This window comes from Halichoeres trimaculatus, unplaced genomic scaffold (genome assembly GCF_033239565.1).
Source record: "Halichoeres trimaculatus isolate MK-OKI-2021-1 unplaced genomic scaffold, fHalTri1.1 fHalTri1_scaffold_8, whole genome shotgun sequence".
Classification (NCBI taxonomy): Eukaryota; Metazoa; Chordata; class Actinopteri; order Labriformes; family Labridae; genus Halichoeres; species Halichoeres trimaculatus.
Window position 1 is genome coordinate 25107650 of NW_027437186.1, and position 27699 is coordinate 25135348.

General features: G+C 39.1%; 2 protein-coding genes across 3 annotated transcripts in view; one reads left to right on the plus strand and one right to left on the minus strand.

Moving 5' to 3' along the window:
- slka (STE20-like kinase a) overlaps positions 1 to 7415 on the plus strand; it is a 23166-nt gene extending 15751 nt beyond the window's left edge. The window contains exons 13-19 of one of the 2 annotated variants that reach the window (XM_074675449.1): positions 397 to 468; positions 1519 to 1648; positions 3522 to 3646; positions 3737 to 3931; positions 4950 to 5075; positions 5548 to 5661; positions 5784 to 7415. In XM_074675449.1, the coding sequence (XP_074531550.1) occupies positions 397 to 468; positions 1519 to 1648; positions 3522 to 3646; positions 3737 to 3931; positions 4950 to 5075; positions 5548 to 5661; positions 5784 to 5930 (909 nt within the window). In that variant the 3' untranslated portion in view covers positions 5931 to 7415. The remainder of the gene's footprint in view (positions 1 to 396; positions 469 to 1518; positions 1649 to 3521; positions 3647 to 3736; positions 3932 to 4949; positions 5076 to 5547; positions 5662 to 5783) is intronic. The other variant, XM_074675450.1, reaches the window with a different exon arrangement.
- LOC141794873 (uncharacterized) overlaps positions 7376 to 27699 on the minus strand; it is a 25435-nt gene continuing 5111 nt past the window's right edge. Inside the window, exons 4-56 of the mRNA XM_074675454.1 lie at positions 27562 to 27669; positions 25413 to 25727; positions 25219 to 25275; positions 25089 to 25124; positions 24922 to 24972; positions 22902 to 23033; positions 22180 to 22638; positions 22001 to 22084; positions 21855 to 21917; positions 21611 to 21766; positions 21097 to 21189; positions 20965 to 21009; positions 20736 to 20879; positions 18289 to 18957; positions 18100 to 18141; positions 17982 to 17999; positions 17839 to 17865; positions 17664 to 17726; positions 17476 to 17580; positions 17337 to 17390; positions 17106 to 17141; positions 16940 to 16993; positions 16809 to 16844; positions 16690 to 16725; positions 16531 to 16593; positions 15938 to 15973; positions 15777 to 15848; positions 15646 to 15672; positions 15408 to 15443; positions 15288 to 15323; positions 15117 to 15197; positions 14955 to 14990; positions 14769 to 14861; positions 14409 to 14480; positions 13414 to 13464; positions 13230 to 13289; positions 13085 to 13144; positions 12967 to 12993; positions 12812 to 12862; positions 12607 to 12690; positions 12442 to 12480; positions 12193 to 12300; positions 11984 to 12103; positions 11786 to 11896; positions 11522 to 11656; positions 11329 to 11439; positions 11050 to 11232; positions 10483 to 10632; positions 10094 to 10315; positions 9348 to 9512; positions 9180 to 9260; positions 8620 to 8703; positions 7376 to 8533 (exon numbers count right to left, since the gene is read on the minus strand). Coding sequence (XP_074531555.1) covers positions 8478 to 8533; positions 8620 to 8703; positions 9180 to 9260; positions 9348 to 9512; positions 10094 to 10315; positions 10483 to 10632; positions 11050 to 11232; positions 11329 to 11439; positions 11522 to 11656; positions 11786 to 11896; positions 11984 to 12103; positions 12193 to 12300; positions 12442 to 12480; positions 12607 to 12690; positions 12812 to 12862; positions 12967 to 12993; positions 13085 to 13144; positions 13230 to 13289; positions 13414 to 13464; positions 14409 to 14480; positions 14769 to 14861; positions 14955 to 14990; positions 15117 to 15197; positions 15288 to 15323; positions 15408 to 15443; positions 15646 to 15672; positions 15777 to 15848; positions 15938 to 15973; positions 16531 to 16593; positions 16690 to 16725; positions 16809 to 16844; positions 16940 to 16993; positions 17106 to 17141; positions 17337 to 17390; positions 17476 to 17580; positions 17664 to 17726; positions 17839 to 17865; positions 17982 to 17999; positions 18100 to 18141; positions 18289 to 18957; positions 20736 to 20879; positions 20965 to 21009; positions 21097 to 21189; positions 21611 to 21766; positions 21855 to 21917; positions 22001 to 22084; positions 22180 to 22638; positions 22902 to 23033; positions 24922 to 24972; positions 25089 to 25124; positions 25219 to 25275; positions 25413 to 25727; positions 27562 to 27669 — 5333 coding nt within the window. The 3' untranslated portion in view covers positions 7376 to 8477. The remainder of the gene's footprint in view (positions 8534 to 8619; positions 8704 to 9179; positions 9261 to 9347; positions 9513 to 10093; positions 10316 to 10482; positions 10633 to 11049; positions 11233 to 11328; positions 11440 to 11521; positions 11657 to 11785; positions 11897 to 11983; positions 12104 to 12192; positions 12301 to 12441; positions 12481 to 12606; positions 12691 to 12811; positions 12863 to 12966; positions 12994 to 13084; positions 13145 to 13229; positions 13290 to 13413; positions 13465 to 14408; positions 14481 to 14768; positions 14862 to 14954; positions 14991 to 15116; positions 15198 to 15287; positions 15324 to 15407; positions 15444 to 15645; positions 15673 to 15776; positions 15849 to 15937; positions 15974 to 16530; positions 16594 to 16689; positions 16726 to 16808; positions 16845 to 16939; positions 16994 to 17105; positions 17142 to 17336; positions 17391 to 17475; positions 17581 to 17663; positions 17727 to 17838; positions 17866 to 17981; positions 18000 to 18099; positions 18142 to 18288; positions 18958 to 20735; positions 20880 to 20964; positions 21010 to 21096; positions 21190 to 21610; positions 21767 to 21854; positions 21918 to 22000; positions 22085 to 22179; positions 22639 to 22901; positions 23034 to 24921; positions 24973 to 25088; positions 25125 to 25218; positions 25276 to 25412; positions 25728 to 27561; positions 27670 to 27699) is intronic.

The window sequence follows — 27699 nt, forward strand, 5'->3', positions numbered from 1 at the left end:
CATGAGACCTGTGGATAGAGTCCTTCTTTTCTGTAAAGGTAACTCTTAGATTATTAACACTACATGAGCCTGTAGCATGAAAAGTAACAAACCTGCTCTGATGCGAGACAGATTTAGCTTTAGTGCTGGAGTTATGAGCCACTCTTAAGCATGAGAAGAAGTTTTTAATAACTTATTAACTGATTTCCTCCTAACATTTATCCTGAGCCGTGCTGTGCCGCTTGAAACTCACACATGATTCCCAAAGTGGAAAAAGGCCATCTCTCACTGAACTTAGGAAGAATCAGAGTGTGTGATGGTGTGTGTGTTTGTGTGTGTGTGAGAGAGAAATCCTCAGCCTTGTGTGTGCTGTTTGTCCCTGATCAGGGCAAGTGCGCTGTGTGCTCTCCTCCGCAGGCAGTGGCCCAGGTTATGATACAGTCTTTTCAGTTGTCCTCATGTGCACTCTTCAACGCTCAGATGCAGGATGTAAGTCCCCCCCTCCCTCCTTCCCCCGCCCTGTTTCTCTCCATCTCTGGCCCATACTTAGATGTGAGCGATGTAAAGCGACAGGCTAGCTTGTGATGGTTCAGGTTTTCACACACATGTAAGCATGGGCTTTGTTTTTATTTTCATTTTTGTTTTTATTTTTTGAGTGTTTTCATCACTGTGTTTGTGCAGTGGTTCTCTTTTCCTCTTCGGCTCAGTTTTTCCCTTCATCAAACCACAGATGTCCCTCATTTTATCCATGTATTTTTTATATTATGATTTACACACTGGGGCTAGTATACTGAGTCTGGGAGTAAACACGATTTCTCAGAAGGTGTTTTCATCGCTTGTCTGGATCCATGTTTGTCTCTGTCAGCCCGAGCTCCAAATATAGTACGACGGCCTCTCGGCATGGATTTAAAAGTCACTCATAATGTACATAATTGGTTATCACACATCACCAACTTGATTTGCAAGATAACACCATAACAGTGATTAAGCTACAATTAAACTTCAAATATGCGGAGTATTGGTCAAATTAAAGACAAAATAACCTATAATTAGCAGAACGCCAGCTTTTAAAAACTGAAGGAATATATTTTTATATATTTTCAGATGATGTGTAAATACAGAAGTAGTATAAACAGATCATAATGTGGCTCATTATTTGATAGGTTATGCATTATGCTGGTCAGCCAGCTCAGGACAATGTGATTGCTGATGTTGTCTCAAGTAGAGCTGAATCTTTACCGAACTGCTAACTTTTCCTTCTCTCTTTCTTCATCTCCATTGTGGATCGTTGCCATCCATGACCTCTGAGTGTCTCTCCCTCTGACTGCAGCTGATGATGTGACATCTTAGTAATTCTGTGTTGTACTGAGCTTGAAGTGCTTCATTGGACTATGTGACTACATTCTAAGCAGATAGATTCGACTTTTTGTTTTTTTGTCACTGTTGTTGTGCCGTCTCTCTCTGCTCTCTGCTGTCCCTCTGTCTGTACCTTCACAGTTTCCTCTCTGCTCACTGCTCCTCTTCTCTCTGGCTCCTCAGGAGCAGGAGTTTCTACAGAAGCAGCAGCAGGAACTGGACGGAGCTCTGAAGAAAATCATCCAGCAGCATAAACTGGAGATCGCCACAATAGAGAGGGACTGCCTCAACCACAAGCAGCAGCTCATGAGAGGTGAGGCATGGCTGTGGCTCAGTGGTGGAGTCAGAAAGATGGGGGTTCAATCCCTGGTCCTGTTGTTTACTTTTTAAATATGGTCAACACTGATGGGTGCTAATGTAGCAGCCTCTACGTTCAGTCTGTGAATGTGGTTGTAAAGGTGAATGTGACGTGTCATGTGAAAGCACCTGTGGTCATAAGATGTTAGAGATACTATAAATACATGGTCTATTTTAGCTACATCTTAACGAACAGCTTAACAACATCAAAGCTTTTCCTGTTTGTTTCCGTTTACTTAAATGTGGTATTTAAATCAGAATTAAGAGACTTGAAGTTTGCTTAATGACATGCAGCCATTCATGGGGAATGTCACTTTGAATTATCTTTTTCTTTTTTTCATTTTCAAAATGAAGCTGTCAAAAACTCGAATTTACTTGACATCTTTGTAGCAGCAATTTCTGTCACCCTTTTAAATTTCACGAAGTGAATTTACATTTGAATGTGGAAATAAACAATAAGCTGTAAAAGTAAATAAGTCATTGAAAGAAAACGTAGAATTAAGCTTTTGCTGCTTTGAAGCTGTTGAGTTTGCTTGATTTGAAAGGGTGGGAATGCACAGCTATCTGACATCCTACAGTCTTCTTTTGGTGTTGTGCTTCTTGTTTTGCGCTGATCTAACTCCCCATCACTTATATAATTAGTACTTTAACTTAAAGTAGTGATACAGTGGGTCAAAATTACCTGGGAATAGGGCCTTAGTTTTTAAACTAATATATCAATATTTAGCTCCAGCATTTCAAAAATTGTGTTTCAACTGTTATGATACAGTGATGTATTGGGCTGAACAATAAATCAAATTTAAACCGACATCCCAATGTAATAGAATTAAATTTTCAAATTGCAAAGGCTGCAATTTAAAATAAGGGTTTAAAGTGCATTTAAAAAGTGCAGTCCACACATTTACATATTTCAGTGGTTAAGATAAAACTTTGTTTTTATTTACATTTCTGCACTTTAATTTGTGTTTTGTTACTGATGAGAGATCAGGAAGATTTTATACATTTGATATGTATGTTCACACAGTTTCTTTTTTGATTTTATTAAAAAAAGTGTACTCCACATGTTGGCATATCTTAATGGTTGAGCCAGAGATTTGGTCTTATTTACATTTCTGCTATTTATTTTGTGTGAGATTCATAGAAGAGAGGATTCATATTTATTTTTCAGATTATTGTTCCTTCCGGGCCTGTTGTTCAGTGCTTTGCTCCTTTCTCTGATTTTATTTAAGGAAATTAATGACAATATTATTAATTGTCTACAGGGCTTGAAGATAAATCAATCAGTCAATATTCTGCCGTGACTATAATAATTAAATAACTATACATTATTTGTGTCAATTCATGCATCAATTCATCTAATTTCATCATAACATGTCGGCCTGGCCTACAGGAAAGAATTCAGTATCCTTTATTGTGTTGGTCATACTATGAAACAGTTTATTGCTTGCGTTAAATGAATAACGTAGAAGATAAACATCCCCCCAAAAGTCTCATACGAAATTGCAATTGCAATATTGGTAAAAAAAATCGCAATTAGATTATTTTCCCAAATCATTCAGCCCTAGTACTGTATTCAATGTATTCCCTCCCAATAGTTCACTTTTACAACTGATGAGTTCATACAATAATCCCTTCTTTCACTTATGATAGAAATGTGTGTCAGAGTGTGACACGCAGACAACTGAGAAGACAGCCGTGTTCTAGCTTGTCTGGCGTGCTTTGTTTCCATTACCTTAATCGTCACTTCTTGACATGCATGAACATGTTTGCCACCTCACACTTAAAAGTGATGTTACTCCATTATTTACTGGTGTGTATTGTACACGTAGCTCGAGAGGCAGCCATGTGGGAGCTGGAGGAGCGCCACCTGCAGGAGAAGCACCAGCAGCTGAAGCAGCAGCTGAAAGACCAGTACTTTCTGCAGAGACACCAGCTGCTGAAGAGACATGAGAAAGTAAGTGCTGTGAAAGTCTACTCAGAGGAATGTGCTCTTGAAATAACGCCACTAGACCCATAAATGTGTGTGTGTCTGTGTTTTTAACAGGAGATGGAGCAGATGCAGCGTTACAACCAGCGGCTGATTGAGGAAATGAAAAACAAACAGACTCAAGAGAGGGTCCGTCTGCCCAAGATCCAGCGCAGCGAGGCCAAGACCCGAATGGCCATGTTCAAAAAGAGCCTTCGCATCACTGCGACTGCATCTGTCACCCCAGAGATGGAGAGGGAGAAGATAAAGCAGGTACAGATGTTATAGACTCCTGCTGCGACTGTTTCAAAGTCACTGTTTGAAAAATTTAAGCAGAAGTAATTTCACATTCAAGGTCTTTATTTAGCAACACTATGTCACTCTGGCATGAAGTCACACCTAATACAAACAAGTCTTTATGATCTTAGCTGGTTTCAACCTCAGACCAGAAACTTTCCAGTCTCTATTTCATGAGCTGTACTAGCTCTGCCATGTTTCTATTATACCTCAGAGAAATGTTAAACATACTTACTTTTTCTCTGCAAAAGAAATCTGCTAAATGTCATTCTTCTCACTGCAGGCTGTGCTCTTCAGAGTGCCGCTGACTCGAATGTTTCCTATTCAGCCAGTAGATTTAATTCAAGCCATTAGTCCATTAACTCCTGTGTCTACTAGCAGCATGTTTTATGTGTGATCAGCGCTCGTGACCTCAATTTCAAAACAGTTCTCAGTGGTATTTATTTCTGTTAGGTTATGAAAGGTGGCTTGTTGCACTTCCACTTCCCTTTATAGTGACTGTTAGCTGTTTTTAAGTTGCACTGTTTAGCTTTTAACTATGTTTTGCAAAAGAAAACAATGGGAAGGAGTCATGTTTTGGCATTAGCATTAACTCTAGACCTGGAATTTATACTCTCATAAAAATGGGTCAGGTTTGTTTGACTTCTGCCAAAGTTGCTGATACCAGAAGTCCTGCCCTTTCTTGATTTTGATTAGTAGGATGGAGAAATGACTGAAATTTAAAAACAAAAAACAAAACAGAAAACCCTTCAAAGACATTCACTAGTTGTACTAAGCACAGTTTCAAAGTGAGCATGCTGCAGACATTATTTACAATTAAGTCATGAAGTTGTTCATCAAAAACACTTTTTAATCATCTCACATTTGGTTGCGTTTCAGAGACAGCCTTCATTGTTCATGTTTGAAATCAGCCACTCCATAAGTAGGCTCCCTCTGTTCTTTGAAAAAGTTGTGTTTTTTTGATGGTTTTGCATTCTTTTGTGTGTTTTTACAGTTTGCCGTCCAAGAAGAGAAAAGGCAGAAAAATGAACGACTTCATCAACACCAGAAACACGAGAACCAGATGAGGGATCTTCAGCTGCAGTGTGACTCAAACATCAGGGAGCTGCAGCAGCTACAGGTGGGCTCACAACGTACACACAGACCCTTATTTAATATGTCCAGTAGCACAGTTATAAAAATTAGGATCATCTGGTCAACATTTATGATAAGGTATTAAGTTCATTCAGTGAAATACATGATATAGATGGAGTTCAGTCACTATCAATGTTGTGTGATTTTTCAACTAGTTTTTAAATTATCTAGGGGTACAGATCACCTAATGGTCAAGTTTACGCCTTCTGTTCATTTTCCGTATTCTCCCTGAAAGTGGAGTTGATGTATCTCACAATATCTTAAAGCAGGAAGTCGGGCTTAACCCTTTTTATTTTCAGTGAACCACAACTATAAAAAAAGAAACAGAGTAAGATCATGATAAAAACAAGTAAAAGTCAGTAGAAATGGATCAAGGCAGAATGTAACATTTTATTCTGGTGCAGTTAAGTAAGAGTGCTCATACTGTCAGTAATTATGCTAAACCCATTTCTTCACAGAACGAGAAGTGCCACCTTCTTATTGAACATGAGACGCAGAAGCTGAAGGAGCTGGATGAGGAGCACAGCCAGGAGATAAAGGAGTGGAGAGAGAAGCTGAGACCAAGGAAAAAGGTAGAATTAACATCCATCCACTCTCTGACATGAAATTAATACATCTCCTCACTTCACAGTCTTATTGCAGAAGAATGAATGCCTGCTCAGTATCAGCTGTTTGTGTCTGCTGCCCTCTGCAGGCACTAGAGGAAGAGTTCACACGGAAGCTCCAGGAGCAGGAGGTCTTTTTCAAGATGAGTGGTGAGTCCGAATGCCTTAACCCCACCACCCAGAGTCGAGTCTCCAAGTTTTACCCGATCCCCAACCTGCACAACTCTGGGTTATAGCCTCACGTCTGCAGGAGCAGGCTGTATTCAACTCGGACCGACTGTTCCTGGTGGAGCGGCATCATTCCTTCAACCGTTACTAATAAAGATGAAAATACATTCACTACTTTGACTCCACCGTTCGTGAGCATGACGTGCCTACACACTGTTTCCTCACTCAGACGATTATTCTCAGCTTGTCAGGAAGTCGGACGGATAATATGCACTTTTGCAAGCATGTTCAAATGTTGAGTCTGCAGTCGGTAGCAAAGGTTAATCATGCTGAACAGATTCATGTTAGCACAGCCAGCTACAGTATGAATGATTTCAGTGCCTCATATGCTCCTTGTTTTTCTTCATATTGGCCCTTTCCTTTGTTATCTCAAGCTTGCAGTAAATACAGAGCTCCCCCTGAATGTCATGCACTTAAATATCTGGTTATCAAAATCACAAGATGTTGAGAGATTATTTTAGTTGTTACACATTAGCTGGACGTTGAAGATCTTGTGTTGGTCGTTCAGGAGAGATGTGCTGATGAGAAAAACATGAATTTTCTTATTCCTAACCTAAAAAAAAAATGCTGTTTTGGGTTCAAAAGAGTTTCAAGAAAAGGAATGTACCTTGCTGAGTAAAATTTTACATATTTGCACCTGGATAAGTCTAATGTGATACCATGAAGATTTAACAGTCTGAAGTGATGAACAAACCTTACATCATTTCATTTCGGTGTTTTTCCACCAAACACGTTTTGCTGTGAATGAGGGAAAAAAAACGGTCTACTTAACAAATTAATTAAATCACTCTACCATCTCAAGGTTAGCTTGAGCAGGAGTCTCACAATCAAATGCTTTGTTGTGAAGTGCTAAAAGAATGTAAAGCTGTTGATTTGCACTGTGTTGCCACATGAGCTAAGTGATAAAATATGCAGTAGTTTACTGTCAAGGTGTTTTTTTGATGGTAAGATCATTTTGTCTCACACAGGCTAGCTCAAACTCCAAACTGAGTCATTTCAATGATTAATTTTTGTTTACTTTTAGTTGTTTTACTCTTATGACCACATCTAATTTTCTGAACATGTATGAGATTTATTAATGCTGTAATCCCCGTTTTGTTCTGTGAGACCAGTGCTGTATGAAAGAGCGATTGATGGCTCACAAACAGAGACTTTAACATTTCTGACTGTCTTGTTTTTGCCACTGCATATCACCAATGCATGTTATAATTTCTATATGCTGACTTTAACATTGATGAGCGTTTCTGTCATGAATGCTGGAATTTTATTGGGGGTCATCAGAGACTGCGTCTTGTGAATTACACCACACGCCCCGTAGATTTCAAATATTTTTTTATTTTGTTAAGTTACAGCATTTTGGATGAGTCTTTAAGTTCCAACACAATGAATCTTCTTAGTATACGCATTTTTGATGTCAGATCAAATGTATTTAAAGTGTCTTTATAAATGGACATTTGCTGTTGTTGTAAATAAAATATTGACTGTTTATTTGACATGAAGTTGCCATGAGTGAAGTCATTTTAGAGATCAATTGAGTCACACAAATATCAAGACTCACAAGTCCAAAAATAGATTTATTTGTGTGTCTTTCAAATAAATTGATCATATGTCGTTAAGATGACTTGTGTAAAACAAAACCTGGGAACATTTTATAATTTAATCTTTTCAACACTTATAAAGGTATAAAGAAAATATATCAGTTTCAGTGCGCTCTTGTACAAAAATATACAATCCAATCAGTCATTTGTTAGTGACTATCTGAGTCCCTGTCTTTCAACCATGTGAGCTTTATTGCCAGCTCCTGCCCACAAACCTTTCAAGTAAATCATATCTGTTACTGTAATCCTCTTCCTAACCCACCCTACGGCACAAATGACCCTCATTCTGAAAGTAAGCTTCTAATATGGAAGACAATAAACTTCTTTATGCATTTAAAACTTAAATTATATTGTTATGTGTGGGATTCATGGAAAACTGTGAAACTGGGTCTCAAAGGCTGGAGGTTGGCTTAATTATTGTGAATGTTGTAGCCCTTTTATGAAACATCTGAATGATTACTTTGACATGACATATACACTTATATAATCCTCAATACAGAATATTCCTCAAGAAACAATGAATACAAAAAATGAACAGTACACCAGACAAAGTTACACAAGCAGTGGGAAATGATGCAAAGTGCAAATAGAGGATCAGCTTCTTATTGCTTGAAATATATATTCTCTAAAACAAAGCTTCCCCTGGGAAGAAAAAAAAGTTTTAATGCAAGCATGTTACTAAGAAAAGTAAACATTTTACACCCACATGTTCGAAAAACATAAAGTCTGTGTTATAAAAACACTGACCAGCAGCGGAATCCAAACCTTTACTGCCTGAAAGCTTTTGTTTCTAAAAGAGACTGATGCATTTTAACGCGCTTTTATTCTCTAAAATCATCTGACTTTTCTACACATGACAACAATAAGGAGCATATTGACTTCTTATAAAGCTACAGCTGAACACCTGAAACAAAAGTGAGTAAAAAAGAAATCTGTTATGATCCAGTAGTTTGTTGTTTAGACGCCAATGGCTCGGCGGCGGCGGTGTTTGTGACGGCCAACCACTTCCGTGTCTGCAATGGATGAAAATAAGGTTTAGAGATGAGTTATTTGTTCATGATGGAGGACAATTTTTGGCTGATCATGTCGTAGAGGTTACCTGCATCCCTCTTCTGTATTTTGTGTGGAATTTGGACGGTGTAAGACCCTGGTAGTCCTGGTAAACCTGGCTGTCCACGGTCACCTGTTAACATGTGAAACGTCACTTTATTGAACGAGTGGTCGTGGATCCGTTGGCAACAATGCCGGATAAGTAGTTGTTTTGTCAGAATTTACACCATAGCCTGGATGAATACTCAAAATGACGGGTTTAAGGGTGTGGATAAACTCCTGATAATAGTTCCTGAATTGAGGCAACAGAAATACTTTTCCAACAAAGCAAAATGCATTTTTAGTGGTTACCTTGAAAAATATGCTGGAGGCAAACCTTGTTACTGTTGATTGTCGGTTCCATGTGAAGCCCTTTTTCAAGATTTATATTTTTGTATTTTTGAGGCTTTTCTTACGTTAACTGAGACATCACTGTGGACCAGCTGCAGACTGGTTCACTCAAACTACTGAGACAGTGTACGATTCAGGGGTTGATTAAAGTCTCCAGTCATTCAAAATTAAGTATTCACCCAGGTGTGAGTGTGTTTCATAAACTCTGTATGTATGTACCCTTTTCTCCTCTGGGTCCTGGGTACCCTCTGTCTCCCTTTACTCCAGGTATTCCCTGAGGACCTGGGATGGTGCCATATCCTGCGGGTGAAATCACAGATTAGAACTTGATCAAACATTTTCCCACCAACTTTACCACACTAGTGAGAAATTACTGCATCTCCTTACTTCTAAAGAACTCCATGAGGTCAGCTGTTACGTTGCCGTATGCTCCGATGACACGGCTCACACCAGCTGGTCCAGGAGGACCAGGTGGACCAGCAGGGCCTTGGATGGCTCTGACATTGGCTCTCCATGAACCATCAACCAAATAATCCTGCAGCAGGCCCTCATCTAGAAGAGGGAGGTAAACCAAAGAGCTGTAGTGACAATCAGATGTTCAACAAAAATAATTTATCCATACTTGTTGACTGGAGATGGGGGATGGAGGTCTTATACTAATAGACTTGAATCTGACATCATCGGTCAAGTATTAGATAAGGCAAAACTTGAGCCCTGTTGTGTTCAACATATTTTACATTTGGCAACATTTAAAGAATAGACACCTTCTTACAGGTAGTTTTTGTTCCACTTTGATAAACAGCCAGCTACCACTGGATTATTTCTTTATTTTAGAACAGTCCAAATTATCCAACTAAAAATGACATGCTGCTCATTGTTCGTCAAACAGTGGATCTTACTTTGAAACATTTTCTGCTCATTTTGGTGTCAATTCTTTCGGAGGAGATATTTTGTATCTTAATTCTAATATTAAAACAGGCAATTTGGCTTTCTACTGCAAAAATCTTCTGAAATGTTTCTTACTAAAGGTCAAAAATGGGCTTGAGTTGCCACCTTAAATGTTAGTTAAATTCAAGAGACATTTGTGATCATATACCTATCAAAAGTTTGACTGACAGCTGTAATGGACTCACTCTTGATATAATCTGTGACTTTCATGGCAACACTTGAGTAATCCAGTCTCTCAGCGAGCCTGCTGAGATCTGTGTCTGAGCGCCTGGAGTTTCCTCGTGAGTCACTGTAGCTCTGACTCTGTGAGTAGGTCTGAACATAGCCTGGTTCTCCACGCTCTCCCTTCTCTCCCCTTGGTCCCTGAGGCCCAGGAGGTCCAATGATAGAGCGACGAACATTGTCACCTGAAAAATAAAAGTTCATCTGTCAAACCTGCATGTGAGCTCCTATGTCCTGCATTACGGTCTTAGTTCCAGATCCAGTAAAAATCCAGGTTGTGGAAGTTAAATCCAGTTTGACACAAACATTGATCTCGTGTGTGTAATTTGTGTGTTGGAGGTGAGAAGCTTACTGGTCAGATACTGTTGAATCTCGGTGCGGATGGTGTCTCGAGGGAGGTTTCCATTATAAGAAATTGTACCAGAGTAACTGCCCGGTGGACCCTGTGGACCTTGAGGACCCTGAGGACCAGGAGGGCCAGGAAGACCTCTGAACCCAGAACCTGAAAGAAATTCAGGATCAGCATTTCTATCGTTCTGTTTTCACAGCAGGATGAAGAGAGCCTCTGCAAACACATGAATGATTATTTGAGAGCCCACAGTAAATAAAAAGGAGGAGAGAAATAAATGACAGTCACAAAGACCGTTAAAGCCTCTGTGAGGAGATCTAGATTGTGTTGATTTTGGTGCCCCCTGTGGACAAAGTGTCACCTCTTGTCTCTTTGCTGTTCTTGTACTGTACATGTTTAAGTTGTGTTTCCTGTGAATAGATTTAATCCTGGGGAAACTCATACCTTCTAAAAAACTTGTTTCTGCTACCCTCCTGTGGTTAAACTGACTTATAAAATGCCTTCTCAGTCAAATCATCATCCTTCACCAGTCTAAACAACACACTGTGTTCACCCTGAGATCAGACTCACTCTGCAGATAACGCTGAATCTCCTCCAAGCTGTGACCTTGAACTCCTCCTGCTCCGTACACTGTGGCAGAGGAGTACCCTGGAGGACCCTGAGGGCCAGGAGGACCTGGCTGTCCTGGCTGTCCTGGGGGACCAGGAGGACCATGTTGTGTGACAGATGATATCCATGAGCGGAAGTCAGAGTCTGAAAAGAGGAAGATAGAAGGACAGTTATGAGCACCAACAGCAAAATCCTTCTGAATCAAACAAACCTCCAATTGAAAAAATAAATAAAACATACTTCTGGCCAGTGCAGCATAATCGATGGTAGCTGTAGTGAAACCAGCTCCTCCTGCACCAGCAGGACCAGGTGGACCAGGAGGCCCAGGTGGGCCTCGAGCAATACCCCTCTCTGAACAGAATACATAATCAAATGAGTACAGAGTGGCCCTCTTTTAGGGTTATTCGTCTCTCCTAAGGTAACCTTTGCTCACCATTCATGATGTTGAAGACGTATCTAGCGATCTCCTCTGTGCTGTAAGTGGCTGAAATTCCTCCTGTTGATCCTGGTGGCCCAGGTGGTCCTTGAGGTCCTGGGGGTCCTGTCAAATATCTCCTCACATCATCTCCTGGATGGATCACATGAGATTTTGTTTAAAGTCAAGTGAAAATAAGAAATGTGGACAAGGACAGTGAAGTCCTGTCCATGTTTTGGTCTTCAGAGTGAATCATTTGAGTATCAAAGGTTTTGTTCTTACTCTGAAGCATGGCAATAAGACCACTGACAGTGAAAGATCCAGAGCTAGCTCCAGGAGGACCAGGTGGACCTGGTGGTCCCTGGACACCAATGCTGAAGGCAGAGCCTGAACCTGGAATTACACAACAGATCTTGGAGGTGCCACCTTTTTACTATAATCACAATGAAGAGCTTACACTGGGGTCAAGAAGATGCTCACGTTGGATGTATGCAATGATGCGAGCAGAGATGTCCTCAATAGAGCCAGAGTAGGATCCAGGGATTCCTGGAGGCCCAGGTGGACCTGGAGGTCCTTGGATACCTGACTGTCTGTGTCTACCTGTGAGGAACGAAATAAACCATGTTCATACTCTTTCCTTTCTCCTTAAAGTCTGAAAGCGTCTGATGTAACCTGATCAAAATTCTTACTCAAATAGTCGGTGATGTACTGGCGCATCTCGCTGGATGAAGAGAAGGAGCCTGGAGGGCCAGGAGGACCAGGAGGACCAGGAGGCCCTGGGGACAGTGAGATTGAGCCTAAGGACAAGAGTGAGGGTTATGAGCTTTGATACGCCTTGTTTAATCAAACTTTAAAACCATTTTAAATAACTTAAGATTTTTTTAAAAAAAGCATTTTGGTTTGAGTAAAAACAGTGGGAGAGAAAAACATTTTTGTACCCCTTGAAGAGCCTGGAATTCCTGGAGCTCCAGTCTCCCCTTAGAAATGATACACAACAACAAAGGTGTTATTTTCATACATCACACACGGGGAGTAGACTCAAACTGAAAAACAGAACAAAAAAACGATGGCATTCATAGATTTCAACGTGTCTGAAGGTTTACCTTTGTATCCCTGTGGTCCTGGAAGTCCAGGAGGCCCTGGAGGACCTGGTGGTCCAGGGATCGAAACCGCTCCAGAGTAAGAGACTATGAGGATGAAATAAAGATACAGTCACGTTTCATCACATTGTGCATTGAGCCCTCTCTCCACTTATATGTGTCTGAAAATAACTGATTTGATTTTGTGGGTCTGTATCTGGGTGCTGACCTCTTTCAGAGCTTCCCGGGGCGCCTGGAGCACCTGGAGTGCCTGGTTCACCTGTGGAACAAACCAGACCAAACATTTACTAATGCTGGAAAGATCAGAGCTGTCTTTATAAAAGTAATCTACAGAACAAAAAATATGAAAATAAAGATAACTACCTTGGTATCCTCTCGGTCCAGGAGCTCCTGAAATAACAACAGAGGTGTCATGATAAAGTCCTCATTCTCTCTTTTTAAAATGGAATTATAGTTAGAAATCTTCACTAAATCTGATCACCTGTTGATCCTTTAGGTCCCTCTGGTCCAGGTGGTCCTGGTGGGCCAGGGTAGTACGTTCCTGTAAGAAGAACAGTGTTCAAATGCTGTTGATAATGCTAAAACCTCATCAGGACTCTTAAGAAGTTTGGGTAAACTGATCATACCAGAGCTGGATGAGAAGCCAGCGTCTCCTTTGTCTCCTTTAGGTCCTGGTCTGCCATAACCTGGAAATTACGATTACAGTTTAAAACCAAGAACAGCTGAACTTCACAACATGAAAAATTTATGAAATTAATGACTTTAGAGTCGACTTCTGGTAAAAAGTATTTGACAAGCTTAGATACTCACCTGGTTCACCTCGAGGCCCTGGTGGTCCTGGAGGTCCTTGTCTTGAATCACCTAATGAAACGATTTTTAAACTGTCAGTAACCCATGAAAACCAAAGCATATAAAGTTAAAGTATTTCATTCTTTCAAGATGATGCTGCTTGAATTTTCTTCATGTCATACTATATACATCTATCATAACTGACTGTCGAAACAGAACAGGATGCATGGGGTGTGGTTCAATATTATGATATAATATGATTTGATATGATATGATATGATATGATATGACATGATATGATATAATATGATATGATATGATATGATATGATATGATATGATATGATATGATATGATATGATATGATATGATATGATATGATATGATATGATATCATATGATATGATATGATATGATATGAAGTATGAAATGATATGGTATGATATATGATATGATGTAACATGACATGATATGATATAAAATGGCATGATATGATATGATATGATATGATATGATATGATATGATATGATATGATATGATATGATATATGATATGATATATATGATATATGATATGATATGATTGGATATAATATGAACTATGAAATGATATGATATGATATATAATATGATATATGATATGATATGATATGATATGATATGATATGATATGATATGATATGATATGATATGATATGATAGGATAGGATAGGATAGGATAGGATATGATATGATATGATAGGATATGATATGATACCATACCATACCATACCATACCATACCATACCATACCATACCATACCATACCATACCATACCATACCATACCATACCATACCAAGCAATATGATATAATATAATACAAAACAGTGCTATATAATACAAAACAACGAGATTTGATCTGCTACAAAACACAATACAAAACAACATAGAATTGGACAATGATCATGAAATGCTGGCATAAAAAATAAATCTTCTGTACTTTCTTTTACAACAGAGCATGTTATATCAAATTTACCTGGGCGTCCTGGTGGGCCAGGTGGACCAGGTGGACCAGGCAGTGCTGTATATCCACCAGAGCTAAATTGACCTGACGCAGACAAACAAAGTCATAAAAAGTCCTCTGGGCGATTGAATGATGATGATTTTTTTTTTAACTGTTTAACTATGGACAATAGAAGCAATGATTGGATCATTCTAATGCCAGAATTCGATTTTTTTTTTTTTTTTTTTTAAATAAGGAAAGAAAGTGTACAATGTCAGTGTTGTTATTGGCATTAGCCACTACTAGCTTCAGTCATTGTGTTTTACTGCTTAGGAATTCAACTTTCAATCACAAGATTATCAAAATGTTTTTTCTATATTTTTCTTGACTTACTGCCAGTGCTGGTTGATCGAACAGTTTCAGACGTCCTCACTGAGATTCCTGCTTCTCCCTGATCGCCCTTATACCCTCTGTCACCCTTAGGACCTGTATAAAGAAAATGCAGAATCTGTAAGACCAAGATGTTAGCGTTACCAATCTAAAATGCTTCCTCTGCAAAAGAAAAGTGTGATGACGTACCAGGTTGGCCAGGCAGACCAGCAGGGCCAATGGGACCTGAGGAGGTAAAGCAAGAGTATGAAACTCTCAGTATAACTGTGGTTAGTTTTATTACCGCTTAAATTAAAACTGGAGATACTGAGGACATCATCTGAATGCTTTTTGAGCTTTTAAGAGTCAAACCTGATAATCCTGGCGGTCCAGCAGGGCCAGGAGGACCGGCAGGTCCTGGTGGTCCTGGGATTCCAACAGAAGTGGAGCCAGCTAGAAAATAAAAGTGATTCAATTATATAATCTTAAATCAAACTATAATAAATAATGTGTGAAAACAAAAATTTCATCATGATGTGTTACCTGCATTGATGATTCTTCCTGCTTCACCAGTCTCACCTGAAAACAGACAGACATGTTTTAGAAGAGGGTTTGAAAAACAGGGTATTTTAGGCAGCAGAAAGTGATCAAGAATAAATGTACCTTTGGCACCAGGTCGTCCTGGATTCCCTGGAATACCTGAAACATACAGAAAATATAGTTTTGAGAGCAAAATAGCGAAAATAAACACATAAAAGCTTTCTAAATTTTATCAACATTAACAGGTCTAGACCAGTTAATGTTTTTTGGAAAAGTGTTTTGAGATAAAGTTTGATCAATTGATTGATTGAGCCGCAGACTTAATACTGTTACTAAAGTGTAGCCTGTTTAAGAGTTTTACCTGGAGGTCCTTGAAGCCCAGGTGTTCCTGCAGGGAATGAGATACTATGAATATATCTTCCTAGGCAACCACTGATAAGAAATATCAATTCTGGATTAAGTTCCATTAAAGTGACATTGGACTCAGTTTACCTGGAATTCCACTATCTCCAGGAGGCCCAGCAGGACCTCTAAGTCCAGGTGGCCCTGCAACTCCCTGATCACCTGAGGAGCAAATGAGAAACATAATTAATAATGACATGAGTCTTGCACTTTAAAGTCATTTAATTTTCACATTCCTGTATTTCATTTACCTCTTGATCCTTTGAGACCATCATGTCCGGCCAATCCTGAGGACATGAAAACAGATACAAAATTGTAAAACACTTAAAAAATAATAATTTTGTTGGAAAAGTTTATCTGCAGGGTTTGGATTGGGTCACCAATTCTTTTAATGAAAAAAAAGAAGAAACACTGGAGGGAAACAGAACATGTAAGAGTAGTCTCTCTCTGCTGCCACCTTGTGGATTGTCTTTTTAATTACACTTCATCTGTCCATATCTTTCTTTTTTTGTCTGCAAAAAAATCCTTGCTCATAGGAAATGTGTAATTGGACTTGTATGACGTTTATGTCATTTTTGTTTTTTATTCATCAGTCAACGTTATCATAATCAGCAGTTTACAGTAAATCAACCGAGAGTCTTGACAGATACAGCCAAGATGTGGTGAGACACAAAATTCAAAACAAGTTGCTCCTTAAAAGATTCAGGCTTTGCGTTTCCAACTGTTTCCATTCATTGTGCCAAGTTAAGCTAAGCTGCTTTTGGGGAGATTTGAGGATGTATTAACTGTGTTGTTTAACTCTAAGAAGCAGTGATCATCGGATACTGGAGGTCCCATTACTCACCCATCGATCCTTTGGGTCCTTTGTCTCCAGGTGGCCCTGGTGGTCCTGGTAAACCAGCCTCACCTGAAGAGTGAGACATGGTGTTCAGAAAAAACATAATCTAGAGTAATTAAAAACAAACAGATGTAAATAGAGTTAAATAGACAGATTTGTACTGACCTTGCAAACCTCTAAGTCCTTTGTCCCCAGATTCACCTGAAAAAATAAACAAATTAAAAATTAGTCAGAAATTTCTGTGAGCAGCTCAAAACATAAAAAGCTGAGAAAATACAACAAACCTTTCTGTCCTTGAAACCCTGGCAGACCTCTGTCACCTGGAGAATGAAAGAAGGATATTTTCTCCTTACAACAACCCTCGACCAACCATGAATTTAACCGTATTACCTAAGCAAATGGTAATGAAACTTACCTTTAAGCCCAGGTAGCCCTGACTCGCCACGGAAACCCTGAGGACCAGGTTGACCTGTACCAAAAAATAATGTAAATAGGGTCAAGAAAGTTTTGATAGTTTTTTAAAGTTACTGAAGGTGTTTTTTGATCACTGATATGCTTCATACAAATGATGAAAGACTCACCTGCAGGCCCAGCAATACCAGGCAGTCCAGGTTCACCTAGAGCACAAATTAACTTTGGTTATTAGAGAAGCATAATCTTAATCTGCATTTCAGGTTATCTGATTCTTTTCTGCCACCTGCTGTTTATTTGTGGTATTGCACTTTCACAAGTTGACTGCAGTTGATTAGTGTATAGTGTTTTTTTTTTTGACCGTGTATTTCCAAAAATATGGAAATGTTCAGTGGTCTTGCCTTTGAGTCCAGCCAGGCCCACAGGTCCAGGAGCCCCAGGCTCTCCAGGAGCACCTGCAAATGCCAGAAATATTACTATCTGTGATGACAGGTACTGTGATTATTAGTATTAAAAATGTGCTACAAATCTCTTTCTCACCTCTGTCACCTTTTGGTCCAACACCTGAAGGTCCAGCTTCACCTCTTGGCCCAGCTGGACCCTCCCTTCCCCTGATTCCTGGTACCCCATCCAGTCCATGATCACCTGATGAAGAATTTCGGATACAGATTATCAGTCCCTGTGGATTATGAGCAGTGTATTGTGTGGTTTGAAGAGTGCTTCCATACCTTGGCTTCCTTTCTGTCCTTTGGGACCTTCAGGGCCAATTAGTCCCTGAGCACCTGGAGCACCTGGAGGTCAAAGGTCAAAGTCAAACTTCAGGATTTCATTAAATGTGCACAAAAGTCAAAAATGTTCCTAAAGATGTGCTGATTAATATCAGACATTGTAAATGTTGCTCACCAATAATTCCAGGAATACCAGGATCTCCTGTGGCCAGTAAAACACACATTTGACAACAATGAGAGAAACAGTCGATGACATTGAAAAAAAAAAGAAATACAGCTAAAAAGAATAAAAAACAAACCAAGGCCTTGCTTACTTACCTTTGGGTCCAGTGTCCCCTGCAAAGAATAAAAATGCATATAATCAGAACACTGGTCATGATGATTGACTTTAAAAGGCATCATAAATTTTAGAGTTTATAAAAGAAAAGGTTTTCACCTTTAGGTCCAGGCACTAACTGCACAGTAGATGCTAGAAGAGCTGTAACAGATAATAATGGTTATTAAATGACTGTTTGTGCCATGTGTGTGTGTGTGTGTGTGTGTGTGTGTGTGTGTGTGTGTGCGTGTGTGTGTGTGTGTGTGTGTGTGTGTGTGTGTAGTTTAAGGCAGCATGAATGTGCCATACCTCTGAATGTCTGTGACTGCATTTCCCTTCTTAACATGTTCTGGATCATCAGCTGAAGAGAAGACGAGTCTACTTGTTCTCCACTCACACCAAGTGTACCAGCGACACTGGAACTGGTACCACCTGCAGTGCCGCTGGAAGTGCCAGAACCTCTAGCACTTGCCGTACCGGATCCACTGGCACCACCAACACCTCCAGCAGTTCCACCTGCAAGGGCAATGTCAATGCCATTTCCACCAGTAGATCCACTGACACCACCACCAGCACCTCCAGCAGTTCCACCTGCAAGGGCAATGTCAATTCTATTTCCACCAGCAGAGCCACCACCACCAGCATCTCCAGCAGTTCCACCTGCAAGGGCAATGTCAATGCCCGTTCCACCAGCAGAGCCAACACCACCACCACCACCAGCACCTCCAGCAGTTCCACCTGCAAGGGCAATGTCAATGCCCGTTCCACCAGCATAGCCACCACCACCAGCACCAGCACCAGCACCAGCACCAGCACCAGCAACTAAGATGTGTGTTCTGCCACCTTCTCCTCCTGCTCCTGCTCCAGCAATGTAGATGTCGTTGCTCGAGCCTGGGCGACGACCGGTGCGAGCAGCAACGACTGAAGACTCAGCCTCTAGGGTCGCCACTCGATTCTTCAGCTTCCTCACGTCCTCAGCTGAAGGAAGAAAGGAGAAAAGTTGTATCAATGTGAGGAGCTCATGTCAGCAGTGATTTAAAGTGAATCTTAATTCTGAACTATCTCTGTTATTTAGCTGCTTTTGTCTGATTTTATTTTCTTTTAAACGTAAAAGTGATGCTTATACACTTTACACAAAGCACTGTGAGTTTCAGATATGCATTAAGACTGTGCATGGACAAAATATGTTTATTTTTTAACATTGATGACAAGGTCTTTTATTCACTGAGTAAACTCTTGTAAGCGAAGTAATAGTAATGCACCATTGTGACTGACTTTGGATAAACTGATTAAAAAAAAATCAGATAATATAAAAAAACATTTATTTAATTTTTTTTTTTTTAATTGAAAATCTGTGAAAAAAACAGATAAACTGAAAAAAAATCTAAAATAAATCTTATATATATATACATATATATCTATATCTATATCTATATCTATATCTATATCTATATATATATATATATATATATATATATATATATATATATATATATATATATATATGTTTGTATATATATATATATATATACATATATATATATATATATATATATATATATATATATATATATATATATATATATAAACATTTGTTATTCACTTTAAATCAAAGTTGTGAATTACTTAATGTGTACTTTTTATGTCTAAGGTTAATGTGAAAGAAAATGTACTGATAGAAAATCGAATCATTAAGTATTTTAAGATTATTTTGCTTCTACTTTTTATCTAAAAAGTTAACAACTGCAATTTCTGTCATAACAGACAACAATAATAACAATTAAATTATTTGAAGACCAACACAGGGCTGCACGGTGGCGCCTCACATGAAGAAGGTCACCAGTTTGATTCCCAGCTTGGCCGGTGGGCCTTTCTGTGTGGATTTTGCATGTTCTCCCGGTGCATGCGTGGGTTTCCTCCGGGTCCTCCAGCTTCCTCCCACAGTCCAAAATGATGCTCATAAGGTTAATTGTAGGTGAGAGTGTGTGTGTGTTTGTCTATGTGTGAGCCCTGTGATTGGCTGGCAGCCAGTCCAGGGTGTACCCTGCCTTTCGCCCTATGACAGCTGGAATAGACTCCAGCCACCTGCTTCAACACTGAACAGGATAAGCGGTTTAGAAAATGAATAAAGAACAACATTTATACATCTATACATTTTTCCAGCTTTCAGTGAAAAATTACATGTGCAGTTTAACCCGTTGACCTCTGAGCACTGTGCCCTGACAGCGGGAGATTTGATTCCCCTGAAGACCTATTACCATCCCTAGTAAGCTTTCTGCACTCTTATTCACCCCTGTGATCAATAACAGATCACTCAAGAACGCCTCAAAACAACGAGTAGCAGGCCTTGGGCAGAGAAGAGTTTACTAGCTTGTTTTTCAGACATTTTTAACCTGAAAATCCTAACACCATTTGTGCTGCAGGAAAACAAGCTGGAGTCCCTGATGTCATCCAGCAACAATTTCTGGAGCTGCTCCACTGACAATGAATGCCAGACTGACTTTATGGCAGCAGGACAGAACCAAGAGATCAAATTTCCAGGGAAAGGAATACATTCACTGTCTCACATCTCTTAGCAACATTGTGAAATAATGCTCACCAGCCTGTAAAAGCTGAGACACTCATTTTATTGGTTTGAACACAGTCCCACCCAGAGCAGCTCTAAAAAAGGATGTCTTAGCTCCTGAAGTTTAATCTTTGCAAATATTTTTGTTTCTCCCAATTAAATCTCATACTGGTGCACAAGTTGATCTTACCCAGAGCAATGAGCCCAAACAGGAGTCCCAGAAGGAGCAGGGAGAGGAGGAGCAGACCCAGCAACCACTTCCACCACGAGCAACAGGAATCAGAGCAGCAGCAGAATCCTCCACCGCCGAAGGCACCGCTGTCCCTGTTGATTTCTAAATACAGGGTGAAATTCCTTACTTTCAAACAACTTTAAGATTTAACATCACATAAAAACAACATTCACGCAAGTAGAAATACCTGCATAGGTGGCTTTGTCTTTCATTACAACTCCTGATGATCCATCTAAAGAAAGCACACAATATGATTCACTCTTATTTATTATTATCAAATGAATTGCAATGCTCATACAGATAATTCATAGGAACTCACAGTAAGAGTTTGCAGTCTCTGTCTTCAGGGGCGCTGCCTCACTGTAGCTCGAAATCAGCTTCTCTTTTTTTATTGAATCTCCTGACAGTGACCCTAATAAGTTAGAAACAGTTCTTTTAATACTTCTTTACTGTGTTTTAACGAGCAGCCGAACAAAGCTCTTAAAAAGCTGGAAGATGCACACAAAATTGAAGTATAATAAACATGACGTATGAATAAATTACAAATCCAGAAAGCTTTAAACAATACAAGACTAGACAGAGAAATCAAAGTTAAATGAGATAAGTAAGACACTGAGAACATGTCTTAAATTTAACGACAGAATTTAAAAAAAGTGCATGTTGATGTTTAAGAGGAACTTGATATGCTTGTAGACTTCTCTTTGGAAGCTTTAACAGGAATCAGTGATCTTAAAAACTCAATTAAGTACTTTCCAAAGAAAGCTGATGAGCCCTTTTATTTAGAAAGAACGTTCAGTGTTTCTCCAGAAGGGGGCGCTAAAATCCCAACTCACCTCCTCCTAAATGAACACTGCTGCTGGTGAACTGCTTCCCGCTGTCTTTGGCCAAAATGAGCACATCTGTGTCTCTCTTTGCTGGAACATTCTCCTTGTCAGTGATGAGGAACTTGTAGTCTTTCTTATAAGAGTCGTCAGGTTGGGATCTAGTGGCTGGTGAAGACAAATGAAACTATCAGAAATTACATACTTCTGTTTGACCTTATCTGATTAGTGAGAACTGAAACTATTGTGGACATACTTGAGGCTACTCCAGTGGTGATGACACCGCTACTATTTGACACGTTCTTCTGCACGCCATAACCTGTAAACACATACATTTATACTGTATTAAATGAAATATATTCGATAAATGTGTCAAGATACTGTGGAATTTCTCATCCGTACCTCCAAGGTTGGCGTTAACATTGGCTCCACTGGTGGTGAGCACACTGCTAGAGGTGGGTGCCAGGTTATTCTGGAAGCCGTAAACTGTAAACAAGAGACAGTGTTTTATTTTTTGAGTGAAATGTAGTCGCAAATTTAAAGAAGGTCAAGGTCTGTCCAACTGGTTCATTTGGTCTCACCTGACAGTGAGGAGGGGGAGGTGAGGCCCACTGGTGATGAACTTCCCCCCATGTTGTTGGTGTTGACCTGGTACGAGTAGCTGCTGGTGCTGCCAGTCGTGGCCCCCATGTTGCCTTGGGCAGGCAGTGTGGAGGTGGACCAAGTGAAGGATGGAAGTATAGCATCCAGCGAGTCATACTGGCCTGTTCTTGCACCAGTGTCATACTGGCCTGACTTCAAGCTGGTGTCATACTGGCCACTCTTCAGGCCAGTATCATACTGACTTGACTTCATAGTCACATCATACTGGCTTGATTTCAAACCAGTATCATACTGACCTGACTTTACAGTGATATCATACTGACTTGATTTTGAACCAGAATCAAACCCGCCATTTGTCAGGCCAGAATCATACAGGGTGGATGTTTGGATGGTGCGGAACCCGCCTGACCTTGAACCAGAGCTCAGTACAGGTGAACCTGTAACAAAGAGAAGATACCAAGATGAAAACCAGTGAAATTTAAAGCTCTCTTTCTTCAAACTTACTCCAGCTTGTACCTCTTAAATTCTATCACAACATGTGGTTCACAGAAGATTTTTTCCCGAAGAATGAAAAACTAAAAGCACCTGGGAATGTTGAACTATGGTTCAAACCATGGAAAATTAAAACCACACATCCTAAAGCTAGAGTCAAAGTATCTGTACATATGAAGTATGTGCATTAAAGTGACGCTGGGCATACCTGACTGAGTGGCAACTGAGATGGTCTTGGTTTCCACAGCAGCCTTTTTAGGTACAGGCAGGGTGGATCGAGTTGGGCTGACACTGCTGGAACGACCCTTCAAAAGCTTCTTCACGTCATCCAGCTCTGTCCCTGCAAAATAACAGAAATAAAGCTTATCAAATACAGTAAGCAGTTCCTCAAGATGGTTTTTGAAGTACGTTTCAACATATTTATTCAAATATTTCTTACTTACTCTATGGGAGACACAATAATCTGAATAATCTGAATTGCACTCAGTTACAGAAAAAAATAATTTGTTTTCTAATTCAGTCACAATAACCTTAAACTGTGTGCAAAATAATACTAATGACAAGAAAGAGTAAAGTTATTTGAATTGTAAAATGAAGACTAAAAATTACTGTTATAGTCCAATTTAGTCTGATTCTCTCAAAATTATTGCTACTGATTTAACCTATCTAAAAAAAATTATGTACATTTTTTTTTAATTGAAAACAGATTTTGTGCTCTTTTGTTTACTACACATGCTATCAAAATGCTATTAGGATTCTCTTTAAATGCTACCTGATATTTTGAGTCTAACAACATAAAATTATCATGTTATTACAAAATTAATTGTACTGATACATCATTAGTTTTAACATTTAAGGTTAGAAATATATAAATGCCGTGTAACTACATCTATTTTAGCAACAACAAAAAAAGTTAGCTAAAATTGCTGCTTAGTTGGTTAGCTAAGAGTTACCTTGTTGGCTAGCTTGACTTGTTGATTTTATCAGCATGTGCCTAAGTACAAAACTGCAATTTTATCAAATAATTATTTTATTTAAAGATAGGCTTTGGAAAAAAATGCTTTGTCTAAGGTGAGATCAGCTATCTCTGTTGCTGCATCTGTTGCTAGTGTTAGCATAACAATGCAGCCAGCACTTTTTCTTTAGCTGTCTGGTTTGAGGCTTTTCTATTCCAGAAAGTACATAACCTGTTTTGGATGTCTTCTACAGAAATATACAGAAATATAACTGCCATAAAGTCAGTTTTATATAAGAAAACCAATAGGTAAAGGGAGCTAGAAATGAAACAGGTTGTTTTTATTATTAAATAAAGAATTAACTAGTAGGCTCTTGTAATTTTTACAATTGAAAGATCATTTATATATATATATATTTGGTACATATCAGCAACAAAGAACTTTTAAATCTTTGAACTGGTTGATAGTTTGCTAATATTTTAATATTAGATTTGTAGCATGAGGTAGATAGGGATAATTTAGGTAGTGATTTTTCAACTACTGTATGACCTTTAACTTTAAACATAGGCTATTACACTTAAAGTACAGGGTGCACTAAAAATAAAGTACCATGTTTTTGCATGCTACTGGATTTTCACTTATGTAATAGTGCTAACTTTTTCCTCAGCTGCTGAGAGTACAGAAAATTCATTAGGAACTTACTGCCCAGTTGAGGTTTGGTGAGCCTGAGGTTGCCCAGATTGACTAAATGTTAGAAAAATGTGGATTAACTAATTGCAGGTTCTAACTTCAACCAGCAGGGGGAGCACTCCTCTGCTTGAGATTTTTGCCTTCTATTTGGTTTCAGACTGCAAACAGTGACTCATTTCTGCCTTTGTTGCCACCACAGATCTGGCCCTTTGCTTCTTCCTCACATGAACACAATGCAAACAAACACGTGATCCTCTCATCAGCCCCACCCTTTTCTTTTTGCTGATGTGCTGTATATCCTCCATCCGTGGGAGCTGCACATGTGTTACGAATCACAATTTCATGGATATAAACATATATGTGAGGAGAGGTGAAGGAGGAGGAATTTCCTACGCTTGCTGTATACAGTATGCAGGGCAAAGTATTTGACAGCAGGATACTTTAAAAAACACACTGCCCTAATGTAACCCCTGAGTACAAAACTCCCTCTATCCAAAGGGCTATTTGTATGAACACTGGAATAAAGATGCTTTATGAGGGATTGCATAACCAATTGGATCAATGTGTCTCAAGTGGTCTTACATCTGCAGGCTGTGGGAGAGGCGCTTTGTAATCTGGCTCTGATCTCGCTCTCTGGAAAGAAATCATTGGAAAAAGGAATCCTGGTTTAGTAATAAAACAGAAAGGCAGGACAATTCAAAGTCAGATGGTGCAGAAATAACGAGGGGAAAAAAACTATTATCGAATACCTCTGCTCTCGCTCCTCCCTCTTGTACTGCCAGAGCCTGAAAAAAACACACACACAAAGAGAGGACACATGAGGATAAATCGTTGTGTAATTAGAGTATTTAGTCCCATACTGCTTTTATTCACACTTACAATAGTTCCCATAATCTTTGCGTGTAAACTCTGGAGAGGAGTTAGCGCTTGAACTTCCTAGAAGAAAACACAATAGCAGCAGATTTAATAACAGCACCCTCATGAACGGGAGTTTCCTTCACTTTTTTTAGCCTCTGCCTCGTGCACCACCTGTTACAAACTGATCTGAGTTTATTTTATTAACAGAATCTCACCGTCATAACCCACTGAGCGGCTTGATATGGTCTTCCTCTCCCGGAAAACTGGCGACAGACCTCCTGATGAGCCAGCAGTCTGAGCACGCCTGGCACCGCCTGATGAGCTGGACCTGACCTTTGACACAGAGCTCACTGTGTAACTGCTACTGGATCTTCCTCCACCAACACCTCCTCCACTTCCTCCCCCAATTCCACCTCCAAACAACTCTCCTTCTATGTAGGTCCCTCCTCCATCTCCTTCACCTGAAGAGCCTCCTCCCAGGAAGACCCCTGACGAGGAGCTGTAGTTGCTGGTGTTCACCCCTGCAGAGGCTAAAGGGAGACACATTCACATGTTATTTTTATTTCCTGTATTTGTATCAGCTCCACAGACACAGGAGCAGAGTTTTCTTAGTTTAACTTGAGTACAAATTTAAGCAATACTTAACATAAGTATTTCCAGTTTATGCTGTATTACAGAAAAATGGAGGTTGAAAATCCATGGAAAGTTTTCGCGAACAATTTTAAAGGGTCTTTGGAATAAGAACAAATCAGAGTTATTTTTTTCATAGAGAAGCAATTTAATTGACTACGACTGAACCAACTGAAGATTTCTTTTTTAAATTTGGAATCTGTAATTTGCATATTTGTTGCATTTTAGGCTTTACTTGCAGACAACTCACAATCAGATTATCTATTTATACCAAAAGTTGAATATTGGAAGTGAAAATTTTTTTGACTGACAACTCTTACAAAAAGCAGCACTGTTCCAAAGAATTTTAGAGCTAAATTTAAACAAGTTTCTTCCCAGGAAATACAAAACACTACTGTATGAGCTGTTCTAGCGACCATATTCAGATTATTTTCTTAAGAGGAAGTATGAAAACCATGCTGAGAAAGGACCAGATTGTAAATATCCTGAAGGAAATGTACCATTTGAGTTGACAATCTATTTAGACAAGATAATGTGATATAAGAGTCAGAGTTCCCAAAACATAATTGTGACCGTTAGGGTCCTAATTATAAAGTAGATTATGTTATTGGATTGTAGAAAATTGGCAGAAATAGACAATTTTACAGCACTGCTGAAAATTTTATCGGATAATTCAATCACTTGTTCACTTTTTTTCAAAAATGGGAAATTCGTAAATAGTTGATAAATGTTGCAGCTGTAATTATCAAAGATATTTTTTCACTGCTTGTTTGGTGTCACTATTGGATAGACTAAATGTTGGTGATAACAATAGGAACAGCTTAAGGATATGACAGCTTTCACTTCTTGACTGTTTGATTTTATATTCACAGTTAAGTTGTGCTTAGCTTGAGCTTTTTTTTCTAACTTTTTAAAGCAATAAGTTTTAGTGTTAGATTCATTTATTTTTTTGCCTTTGAAAAAACAGCAGCGCCGGAAGACAGATTTAATATCTACCCAAAATATTAGACATATGTAAAAAAATAAAATAAAATAAAAAGATAGATAAATAAAAATGAAATCCAAAGATATTTTCCTTCATCCCTATACGGTTTTTATTTTAGCTGAAAGAATTGTAAATTTACAAATAGTGATATGTTTTAGCAAATAATAATTGCAATTTTTAACTATACAACCTCAGTATAGAGTTGGTTGGATTTAATATCACAAGCTTAGTATTTCATAAACTGATCATGAATTTTGCATAGCAGCTCTTTTTTGTGGTTCTTTTGTGTTTTATAAATGCCTCTATCCATGCCTGTCATTAATTTAGAGTAAATAAAGTTACATTATGAGAAAATACTCAGGCAAGATGACTCTAAACTCATGGACTATACTGAAGTAAATAAACTCTTTCATTAATGGCAAGTTCAAAAAACGTTTCAGCACAAGCAAAAGTGTTTTTTACCCCTTATCTTACCCCTGATAGCAATCTAATAAAAGTAATACACAATAGGTCCCGTTCATCCTTCCTGTGTTTCAGTGCCTACTTTTCCTTTTAACACCAAAGGTGTGATTTGTTGTCAACACATGAGTAAGGATATAAACACTTCCTCTATCAGTGCCTGGAAAAACTGTAAGTGAGGTCCAAGGTTAAATCAGGATACATGCTCTCTCCACAGGGGGGTACAAATATACCATGCCGCCTTACACAACTTCCCAATTTCTGTACCACAAGTGGAAATGTGCTCTCACATGAAGAAAAATAAGTTCCACCGCTGTTCTGGGTTAAGACATTCTTCTCCAAGCCCAGCCCTCCAGCACTGCTGGACATATTCCTGTGATTTGATCCGCTGGTTCCCTCTAGCAACAAAAAGACACACAGCAAAACAG